Below are 12,369 nucleotides of genomic sequence, written 5' to 3'. Positions count from 1 at the left end.
TGAAAAACAAGTGCGTCTTATACGTCGATACTCAGTTTTTTATTACTTTCATTTCTGGAAATTTTCTCTGTTCCGAGTTACGCAATTTCTTCCTTGCGGTATGTGAGATCATTCCAGTTATGTAGAGTTCAGTGGAATGAGCATGCACTGTCATCGACAATTACAGCTGTCTTCCTGTTCATTTAAACTTTCCAATTGTTGTCGCAGTTGTTGTGAATGGTGATAAATTTCTGCCGTTTAATTTTCTTTAAATTTCTTGGCAAATTATGCCTGAAAGACATCGACATTGCTACAATATTGCATACAAGCTATGTGTAATTGCGTATGCTTAAGAACATGGAAACAAGGCTGCAGAGAGGCATTTCGGGCCGCCCCCAATTGAGAAAATTATAAGAACTTGGCAGAATCAGGAAGAGGATCTAAAAAATCTTTTTTTTTCCTCAAAAAAATGTGTACAAAAATGGGGGTGCATCTTATACACCGGCAAATACGGTATATTAAACATCAGAACTATATCAACTGTCTAATTTTTTTGATCCAATGCAGAGATAATGAGATTATTCCCAAGTTCATTAGAATTAAACATGCATTCTCCTCCACTAAAGCAAAAAGAATCTACCGTGGAACAGAACTAGTCCTTCTAGCTCTTTTGAGAGAAGAAATTACAATCACTAGATCTGAATTTGCGACGATAAACCATCAGACGTTTGCTATACACAGTGCATTAGCTACTTCACTGCCATCAGATCTTTGGAGTAATATCGATAACAGTAATGTTATACAATAAAGCTACATTGGTTGCTGAACAGAAAAAATATAATTTAATAAGGAAATTCAATTTACTTCCACAAGAAAAAGATCTAGATCACTCTAAAGTAGTGATTAACCTATCTTCGTGAATCCTGTCAAAAGCAGAAAACAATTGCTTCTAATGAAAGCCTTCAGTTTTGCTTTAACGCTGCAGCAGCACATTCCGAAAGTAGATATCATTGCACAAATTGAAAAAGGAATCCGCATACAAAGTTCTTCATTATTATTAAAATACAAAATACCATGCAAGAACTTATCAAAACCGGAATCTGCAGCACTTAAAAAAATTAAGACTTAACAACAACATTGTGATAATTAAAGCAGATAAAGGAAATGCGACAGTCATCATGAACTCCAAATGAAAGATGAAAGAGGGTGTTCAAGAAAGATGAACACCCTCTTAGAGATTCCACCAACTATCTGCCTATTACCAGAGATCCCACATAGTGAGCACATAATAAAACTAATGACTTAATCAAGAAGATACCTAATTGGCCTGAAGAACTAAAAAGAACTCTATCATCTAAACACCCATTAGTCCCAAGAATTTTTGGAGCACCAAAAATACATAAAATAGATACCCCATTAAGGCTGATTGTAGATCGAAGAGATTCCCCGACATCAAATCTGGCAGAATATTTGACAAACATGTTAGTGCCACACATAGGACAAACAGATTCATTCATAAAGAACAGTTTACATTTCATCGAGAAGGTCAATGATGTTAATATAGAACCTTCAGATGTTTTAGCAAGCTTGGATATAGTCAGCTTCTTGGCTAATGTACCGAGAAATGATAGTGACTCTTCTTGAAAATTTTTTCTCACCAGATGTTGTAGAACTATACAAACATTGCATGAATAATACGTTTTTCACATTTTGGGAACAAAAGGAAGGACTAGTAATGGGCTCCCCCCCCCCCCAGCTTTAGCTAACCTCTTCTTGGAAAACTTTGAAACAAAACTCTAAAAAACTATCAAAAGAAACCTAAGAGATGGCTACGTTATGTGGATGACATTTTTGTCATTCGGCCAGGAGCAACAGATGAATTAATTGTTTTTAAAGAATATATTAACAGAATACACCAAAATATAAAATTCACTTTGGAAATAGAAGAACATAAAAAATTACCTTTCCTGGATATCCTCATAGAAAAAAATGAAGAAGAAAGTTAACTTTTTCCGTTTACAGAAAATTGACAACTACAGGAAGATTTCTTAATGCAGTCTCACACCACCACCCTTCACAAAAAATAGGTATAATAAAAACATTGAGAGACAGAGCATATAAGATATCCAGCACGGAAAAAAAGCAAAATGAAGAATTACACTACTTAACACAGAACCTCACACTTAATGGATTTGAGCCAAAAACAGTCAAGAAAATCCTGAGCACAGCTCCCACAACCAATGTAGAAAAACAAGATTTCAAGAAGGCAATCTCACTACCATACATCAAAAATGTCACAGACAGATTAGTGACATTGCTCTGCAAGTACAACTTAAAAGTAGCTTTTCTTCTTTAGAAAATATATCAAGATTCCTATATGTACCAAAACCTTCGCACCATCCCATAAAAAAAAAACAAAGGGTCTATCAAATCTATTGTTCTTCTGGCATTTGTTACGTAGGTCAGACAGGAAGGTCAGGAGAAATCTGTATGGCAGAACATCAAAAAGACATAGAAAAAGAAGAGAACACAAATCAGGCCTAGCTTTCCACACAACTTTCACTGGCCATAAAGTCCTTTGGGAAAAACGATCATGTCATATATTGATAAAAACTGTTTCACAAGGAAATTCAAGGAAGTGGCAAAAATGCTACACAGTGCAACAAAAAACCAAGGTTTGATATTACACCAAGTGTTGTCGGCATTCATAAAAACTCTAACTTCCTCAGATCTTGGACATAACACACATGAAGCACAGGATGTGACAACAATAGCACTGTTCCAACAAACATTCAGTAACGAATGTTTCAATTTTTTCAAAATTGAAACATTCATAGTCCATTAGAAACATCTAATGGACTATGAATTTAATCTTTGTTAGTTGTGTTTAACTTTTTTTATACACTAATACCCCTGATGATGATGTAAGTCATCCGAATTATGAAATTTGTCGGGTTTTCACGTATCCTGTTCGTATTTAATAAACATGTGGTTTCAATACTGGAATCTATCTCTCGAATTACTGAACCACAGAAACCTTCGCACACTTCAAGCAACATTATCAGCTACATCTAAAAAACATAGAGCAAATTTATAAATATCGAGACAGGCAAGATGGGCCCACCAGATGCAGTGTTGACTGCAAAGGTTACAACTACCATCTGTGAAAGGCAAGTTTGCCTAATATGAAATAATGAAGACCACTTCAACTGGTGTAATATATCAACAACCAAGTATTTTGATCTCAGCTAAAAATCAGCTAACGTCTTTTTATTCCCGTATAGGGAGTAGGCGAGGCCATTTAGCCCTATCTAACTTTTGGAGACTGAGTGGACAGTTCAATCTCTACTGGTACCCAATCAGAGATAGATGTCACTAATTAAGCGGCACACAGTGAAGAGAGACAACTCAACATGTGCTGCCATCTCTTGGTCCCTAACACAATATATTTAATGTCTGAAATAATGTGGGTTCTACGGTCGATTTTCTTGAGTTTCCAGGACAAAAAAACTCGCTTGCCCATGCCAGAGATTGACTAACTTGGGAACCGGTCAAAAAAAAGGCTTAGAAAAATTTCCTCTTGTTGCCGACTAGAATTTGAAAGCAAGTCTTCCTTCATGTGGTCAAGCGCTGTATTTTGATCTTTACAGATTAAAATACTTTTTCTAGAGACTGCTGAAGATACATAATATCCTAGTAATGTAAACAAAGAATTTAGAATGATATTATAAAAAAATGGTAGTTCTTTCTATACAAAGAAAGATTCAGAGGTCTAGATTGCTATCCAAATGATGTCACTAATAGCACAACTGTCTCTTCCTTAAGTGGCAGAATCTAACCCAATCTCATTCCTATATTAAGTACCTTCAGTAGCCTTTATTTGCTCTATTCCTGATATACTGTTAACTCTTTATTTACTTATTATTTGGCATACTAGATCAAAATGATTTCTGAGCAAAATTCATCTCATCTACAGGCTACAAAATATTCAGCTCAAAATTAACAGAACATTCATAAAATTGCAGATTTATGTTTTGAAGAAAAAAAAAAAAAATTTAATCTTGCTTATAAGTTTAAAAAATAATGTTTATATTTAAAAAAACAGTTCAAGATCAAAATGCTATTTATTTATGATCAACACAGATTAGGTTTTCAAGAGATTGGTGTTTCTGTGTTTTCAAATAACAGATTTTCTTAATATCAGGAACAGTATTTGAAGGAAATTGTGTTTTAAAGTCTTGAATAAATCTTTTATTCTAAATGTTCTGTTTTATATTTTATTATCCATAGTTAATTTTTTTTCTGAAACCCATATTTATAAATAGATTTTTCATATGAATGCATTAAATAATTCTTAAAATAGCCAGACTTGAATAGGATTATTTTTATAAATATGACCATTAAAGAACTGAGATTGAAATTTGCAGTTGGAAGAAGAGTAGAATCCTCACCAGGATTCTACCCTTCATTAATCAATTTAGAATACTAGGTGTGAATTTTTTTTTTTAAAGAAGCTAGTTGTAAGCATGATATTTTTGTATTGTGTTGATTATTAAGTTTTAAGTAATTAATGTGTGTGTGTGTGTATATATATATATATATATATATATGTTTTATTTTATTTTTAAGGAAAACAAACCAAAAAACTGGAAGAGGCTAAAGAACGGTATTTCAAGATAACAAAGAAGCTGCATCGAATACATAATGATTATATACTCCTTTTGTATGAGGGAACAACTTATGAACAGCACTTGAGGACAACTCTGCTTCCGGCTTTATTGGAATATCACCAAATTGTCTTGCAAGAATCAATTGAAAGATTGTAAGAAAGTGCTCTGTTTTGTGCATGCTGCTTTCCTCTAGGAGAATACATTTGGACATGCAGACGTAGACTAACATAATCATAAAAAAAAAAGATGGTAAAGATGTTTAATTTAAGATTTTTATTATATTCTGCACTTAAGTATCATGTGATAACAGAAAAAAAAATCTTAAAGCTGTATGAACAAGGGGTAATGCCAAAAGAGGTAATCATCAACTTTTCTTTCTTTGTGTAGCAAAATCTCAGTTTACAAGCCTGCTTAGATGAACCTCTGAGCTTTGAAGTTTTTAATGCTCATGACAGTAAGCTTATTAGTAGTACTAATAGCTCACTAAGAAAGAACATGGAAATAGTAGTAGTACTAGATATATAACAAAATGAAAGATATACTGCTGCGTTGTGGATGTCATCTGGATATAAACTATGTTATCATTGTGTAGGCTTCTGTAGAATAAAGACATATTATAAATGCTATCCAGTATTTTTTACATGAAGAAGCAGATGGGATAGAATTATTTATTGACTACTTTGATTAGTCATGTGAAAATTCTTGTTTCACATCATCAGAATGGTTCGTGGTATGTTGCGAACTACTGGCAACTGTGCACGTTGTGTTGAATTAGAGAATACCAGACTGCGTGTAAAATCATCATTTGTTTTATGTTGCACTGTTCAGGATGTTTGATCATTTCATGAAACATTTGAAATTTAATTTCGATAAAAATCTGTACTCTATGTGGAACATTTTTTTTTGTTGCCATATATTTTTATGTTTAGTTTCATTTATGTGTGCTTCTAATCCTAATTTCTGTTTCCTTACATTCTCTGTTCTTTGTGTACTTGTTTGTCTGCTCAGCAAGATTTCTAATCTCCTGAAATCTTCAAACCCACTGACCTCCCAATCCACCTCTCAAAAAAACTTGGTGTCTCCAAGAACTGTACACTAAGAAAGAACATGGAATGAAACACTGATCAGGACTGGCAGAACATACTGAAACTAAACATCAAGAATTATGGCAACAAGCCAAAATGCTCCATTTTTTTCTCAGTAGTGTTCAAGGAATCAGCTGAAATGAATATCATCTTCAACAGTGCAACATAAAACAAATGATTTTATTTACATCAAGTGTGGTCTTCTCTAATTCAGTATGACACACATGCAGTTTACCAGCAGTTTGCAGCAGACCACAAATCAGCAGACAACTTCATAGCAAATGCATACCTTCCATTGTTGTTATTGTTTTTCAGTTTATTCACTTATTTCTTCTGATAATGTGAACAAGAATTTTCACAAAACTAGTTGATTAGTCAATAAGTTATTCTGTTCCATCTATGTCTTTCATATGAAAATATTGGCAAAACATTTCCAATAAACTACATTAGATAGGTTGAGGAATGGTACTCTCAATCCCATTAAAAAAAACAAAAAATGCTATATATCTGGGTTCTTTGTGAAAATTTGTTTGCAATTTGAAAATAGAAGCCTAAAAATAGATTAGATAAATAGACACTAGAATGGCCAAACCAGTCGTAAGACTTAAGTGGCAAACTGGTAATGATAAATACACATGTGGCCTGTATTGATCAATACAGGGCACATGTTTCCATCAGGTTGAGAAGGATTTCTCGGATTGACTGTGACCTTATGGTGAGACATGATATTTCCATTCAGTTTCCTTTTTTGTGTATCAACAACTACATATTGTGACAGGTTCTTCTATTATAACCAAATCTGCAGTGGGAGGAAGGAATCTGTTTTGTTTCAGGATATATTAAAAGTCAGTAATTGAGGAGAATCTTAAATTTCATTGGCATATTTAAATTACTAAAAAAGGTATAAATATTTGAATTGACAAGTGAGTCTCGTGGAAAGGCTTAGATGTTGGTTATGCATTTTCACTATATTATTTCAGGAAATTACAACGTACTAGGATATACATTAAAATAAATTTTAATATATTTCTATATTTCGGCAACGTCACGCTGCCATTTTCAAGAACTTTGGTACAAGATACGTGCACGCAGGCACAGCAAAAACAATAAATGAGTAAGAAGAATGAAGCTATTATTTCTCCTAAAGTCCTGATGGTGCCCTCTGCCGGCAATGTTGGTATTCTTGGGCGACTGGGCTGAAGGTCTTCTGATGTAGGTTTCCCAAATTTGAGGAAGTCTCATGCAGCCAAATTTGTTGAGGTTTGGCTCGTTTCTTAGGGCTGAAGCTGATTCTATGAAAAGCTTTTCATATCTGTATTTGCTACGGTGTATTATCCTGGCTTTTTTCCACCGTATTCTATGGCAGGTATCCAGAGCATGGTCAGCAAGATCAGAGTGGCTGTATTGGTGAAACCGGATGTAGTCCTTGTGTTCTGAAATTCTGATATTTGCTGTCCTGCCTGTTTGGCCGAAGTAGGACAGCTTACAGCTGCAAGGGACCTAGTACACACCAGGTAGGTCTGGGGGGGAGGTTGGTCTTTTGTTGAGCGGATAAGGGATGCCAATTTTTTATATGGTTTGTAACAAGAAGTTATGTTTTTTTAGGATTTTTGTGATTTTTTTTGAGGTGCCTCGGATGTAAGGTATGGTGATGGATTTAGAGTAATCCTTGTTGTGAGGGGGAGGGGGGGTTGTGGTTTACTGGTTTTAATATTTTTTGGATTTTTTTTGGGGGGTAGCCATTGGCTGAGAACGTGTTGAGGATGTGGTTTCTTTCTGTGGTTAGGGCATTGTCATTCAAGCAGATAAGTTTAGCCCTGTTGTGTAGTGTCTTAATGACTTCATATTGTTGTGAGGGGGGGGGGGGAATTGTTGGTGAATGTATCTGCCTGTATGGGTGGGTTTTCTATATACTGAGAAAACCAAGGTTCCATCAGGCTGGCGGGTGACTAGTGTGTCTAAGAACGGAAGGCAGTTGTTTTTTTTCCTCTTCCAGGGTGAATTTGACTCTGGGGTGTTGTTTGTTTAAGTGTGTTAAGAAGGAGAGGAGTGCATCGGAGCCATGTGGCCAAATAGCGAATACATCATCTACATAGCGAAGCCAAATGGTTGGTTTTTGTGGGGCAGAGTTCAAGGCTTGCTCTTCAAAAGTCTCCATATAAAAATTGGCCAAGGGTGGGGAGAGTGGAGAACCCATGGCTGTCCCCTCTATTTGTTTGTAGAATTTTCCTTGCCAAACAAAATAGCCTGAGTTCATTGTGAACTGAAATAGGGCTGTGATATCGGGAGGAAATTTAGCTTGGATTAGCTCTAAGGATTCTTTGAGTGGGACATTCGTAAATAAGGAGGAGACATCAAAACTGACCATTATGTCAGTGTGTTTGAGTGTAAGGTTTTCTATGCTGGCTTTGAAGTGGGCTGAGTTTTTTATGTATGAAGGTGTGTTGCCAGTATAGTGTGAGAGAGCTTTGGCCAAATGTTTAGCTAGTTTGTATGTGGGAGAATCAATGCCATCCACTATGGGACGTAATGGCACATTTTCCTTGTGAATATTTGGGAGTCCATAAATACGGGGGGGGGGGGGGTATGGAGTTATATGGTTTTAGTTTGTTGGTGATTTCCACAGGCCAAGAAGTGACCTTCTTAAGGAGCCTGTGGAGTTTTCTGACAAGTGAGAGAGAGAGAGAGAGAGGTGTGAATAGAAACACTTTAGAGGCAAATTAATTATTAAAAGAAAAATGGGCCTTCAAAACCTTACCACAACTTAGTATGCTTTCATTTTATGGCCTGTTTTATCAAAGAATGTTTAGAGTTGATCTTGGCATATCTAGCTAACTGTGGTTCAGATTTAGCTTTATAGTCATTAATTAATTTAGTTTATAATAATTGCTATTTGTATTTTTCAGAGATGTATTCTTTCCAGATTTTTTCTTGTGTTTATTTCTTTGATAGCTTGAATACTTATCTGACTGAAATATTATTTTTAAATTTACTTCTTAGAATCATTTTAATTAGTTATTTATTATGCAAAATAGCTTCAAATTCATTCCTATTTGTTATTAATGTTCTTCCATTATATTCTGAATAGTAACTTTTTAGTTCTGTGTTTGCTCAAAATCAATTTTCTTAAAGTTTCAACATTGTTGCTTCTTTATCACAATCTCTCTCTCTCTCCTTGTTTTCATTTTCTCTTTATCATTTATCTAGAATGACTCTGTAAGAGGGATCATTTAACTTGGTCTGTTCTCAATTCATTGGATAATATTAATAAATCCAATTCAACACTGCTCTAGGCTTGCTTCATTATATTTAACTTTAAAAAAAAACCATCTTTTTTTCTGGTTCATCTTTACTTCTGACAGCTTTATAACTTCCCTCATACATTTTCATCAAGATCTTAGCATTAAGTGAAGTTTAAGAAACTCTTAATGGCTTCAGTTATTCTCTTACTGATTTGACTTACAAATCATTAACTGAGTTGAAAAAAGCTTATTTTTTCAACTCTGTGAGGAGCAGCTTTATATCTTCAAGTCTTCTGCCTTTAGTGTTGTGATGTAAAATTAGTAAAGTTTTATTTTTATCTATTTATTATGTTATATAGTATTTTATAGTCTACATAGAGCCAAAGTTTTTCCCTTACGTTTATTTTTTTTTACTTCACTCACACCGAGTTTATGTTCCCCCCCCCCTTTTTTTTTTCTGCCTTAATCCTTATCATAAGTATGACCAGCTTTAATTTTGATTGCCACCAGCCATACGTGTGTGACTTATTTGGTCCCCTGCACGCTTCAGTTTGGCAAATTTATTTGTTTTTCAGCTGTGCCAGCCAAACCGAATTTCCAAGAGTGAGGGATTGAAATGCAAAGGCTCGAACTATTTCTAATTATCTTATGTAACACTTAAGCTAGCATGGCAATTTCCCATCAGCACACAGATTCATAATTTTTTTTGAGATAGTGCATTGGAAAGAATTAGTTCAGCATGTTGTTAACCAGTCGTTCATTTTAACCAAGAGAACATATGGAACAAATAATTAGTTATAGCTACCATTCCTAGCCTACCTAAATCCTGAGTATCACACACCATTATATCATACATTACAATACTATACACTACTCTATTCTACAACATAGTATTATACATAATTAAGACAAATACTTATTTCATACCTTCACACAGTTGCACATATCCATAGCACAAGAGTATCAGTATATTACAGCTACTCACAGATCTTCTTTTACAAACAGTCTGTTGTATTAAGCAAAACTTCCATTAGGACATCTCATACCTTTGTCTTGATTAGGATGCTTCTTGTTCTCACATGGATGTTGTGGAAATTCATTTCATCTTTGTTGGGGGTCTGATGCAAATAACAAGCGATATCTTTCTTTTTCTCTGTAGTCGATGACTGGAACTTTTCTATCCGGAAAATTCATGGGGAGACCTGGACTTCATTTTCGAGACCTTTCCATTGATTCCCAGCCACAGGAGCAGATGGTCGCAGAGAACATTGGCAACTTCGGAACACTCAGGAACTCCGGGGGAGAGCTCTGGTGAACCTGTGAACACTAGAGCATGAGTGAACCCCATTTCTTACTCACCAGGTTGCTTAAATATCCTTTCCATTCTTTGTCTTTTCCTCTGCAAATTTCATGCCTATCCTCAGTCATTTTCACACACTTTTTTCGAGGGCTTTGTTCTTGATTTTTTTTCAACTTTCGCAAGTCTCTGTGACCTTTTCCTTCAGGGCGTTTCTTTTGTTCTCTACTAATCTGGGCAACTTGTTTGCTGACTCATTACTTTAACAAAGAATAATCCTTTTTCCTTTGTGTTAAGCACAACAGTTTTGCAGGTAATATTAAATCATATATACATTATACATTACAAGTAATTTTTCTTTTATATTTTAATCAACTTTACATCATAATTTATGTAATATTCTAATTTGGGTAAAATCTGAGCTAGATTTTACTCTTGTAAAATCTAGCTTAATAAGTTATGGAATCACTTATCATGCACAATTTTACAGTGATTTCCTTGTCATTTACCAACATCTTTATTAGTCTCTATATTGTTTTCCTTCTCTCTCACTCATTTGTAATAACTATTCTTTGTTCATTCAACTTTTTTATGTTAATATTGTTATGGCCTTATTCAGTTTAGTGGATGCCACCTGTGTCTAAATTTTCATAGGTTGAGTAAACTGCAGTAGTCAAGTTCAGTACACAGTTTACTTAAAATTCCATTAACTACTGTAACCATAGGTTCTTCATTAACAAATATTTACTTAATATTAATTAATAAGTAATATACTTTTAGTCTTGATTTGGTAGCTTTTGCAATTAGTACCAAGAAAAATTGTAACTAAGTTTTTAAATAAACCTCAGTTTTAAGTCTTTAGTACATACTATAATGAATACTTCATTCTTTACTGTATATGTAGTATTTTTTAGATTAATGTTCATGCTGAACAAATATATCTGAACAACATTCTTGTAATCATTTCTACTTTATATATTCTCAACTTCTCTTATTTTGGAAACTATAAATGGCATTATTATTGCTTACTGTAGCACATAATTTCTTCATTATGAATCTCTCTCTTCATTGGTATGTATTTTCCTTATGCAGTCCTGTTACTCACTTGATTGATCTTCCAGAGGTCATTTCCTTATATATTCCAAAACGTTAGCAGAATTGATTTTCCTCAAACTCTCCTGAATAATATTTCTCTACTAAGTTATCATTTAACTTTCAGTGTCACTAGTTCTTTTCCAGATGAATTACATTTATCAAAACAACTCTTGTACTCAAACAGTATGTTGTTAACTACTTCAGTACTTTTTGTTTGCTTTGGTAACTTCTCTACAAAGTTTACAATTTTAATACTGTACAATTCCAAATGTTGTCCTTAATCTCCACTGTTCACTTAAGTTCTACAGTTTCTAAATCTGAATTACAGATCAGTGTTACATTATCCTCTCCATTACCTACAACATTTAATATCATCTGTAAATCCAGTTACATGCTGTAGTTTTTTCCTGCCTGTTCACTAAATCATGGGAGAACTTGAATATTAAATTAAAATTTCTGTTCAAATTTCTGATTTACAATTTGTCTCCTTCCTTATTTTAATATTCATAACCAAATATAAATATTAATATTAATAATATTACCAATTTCTGTAGTTTAAATACGTTTAAACTACAGAAATTGGTAAATTTGCATCCATTTGCTTATGAATATAAAAAAGAAAATAACATAACAATAAATAAACAAAAAATAATGAAAACATTAATTATAATTTTGAAAACCAAATGTTAAGTGAGATGGTAATATCTCACACAGGCCCATGAAATTCACTTACCATCTTCCACACATTTATAAATGTGTTTTAGCCCAACTGACTTGAACTTGCAGCCTATTGATTGGAAAGCTAGTATGCTACTCTCCTCTTGGCTAACTAAGCTAGCAGACCATTGTCAAAAAGAATGATAGAAAGTAGCTGTGAAGTATTGCAAGAAGGTGTGACATCTTTGGATATGGTGATGAATATTGATTAGATATGCCACATATATTTTACAAATCATTCACATATATAATATATACATTACATTACATTATTTACATAATGT

General features: G+C 33.9%; 1 protein-coding gene across 1 annotated transcript in view; it reads left to right on the top strand.

Annotated features, from left to right (window-relative positions):
* The window catches only part of LOC150098091 (tyrosine-protein kinase Fer-like), a 222,119-nt gene that overhangs the window by 78,640 nt on the left and 131,110 nt on the right, over positions 1-12,369 (top strand). Inside the window, exon 5 of the mRNA XM_090406102.1 lies at positions 4,609-4,801. Coding sequence (XP_090262228.1) covers positions 4,609-4,801 — 193 coding nt within the window. The remainder of the gene's footprint in view (positions 1-4,608; positions 4,802-12,369) is intronic.

The sequence above is a fragment of the Typopeltis vanoorti genome, chromosome 16 (assembly GCF_054136105.1).
Source record: "Typopeltis vanoorti isolate ZY-2024b chromosome 16, IOZ_Tvanoo_1.0, whole genome shotgun sequence".
NCBI lineage: Eukaryota > Metazoa > Arthropoda > Arachnida > Uropygi > Thelyphonidae > Typopeltis > Typopeltis vanoorti.
This window is presented reverse-complemented; position numbering and strand designations above follow the sequence as displayed.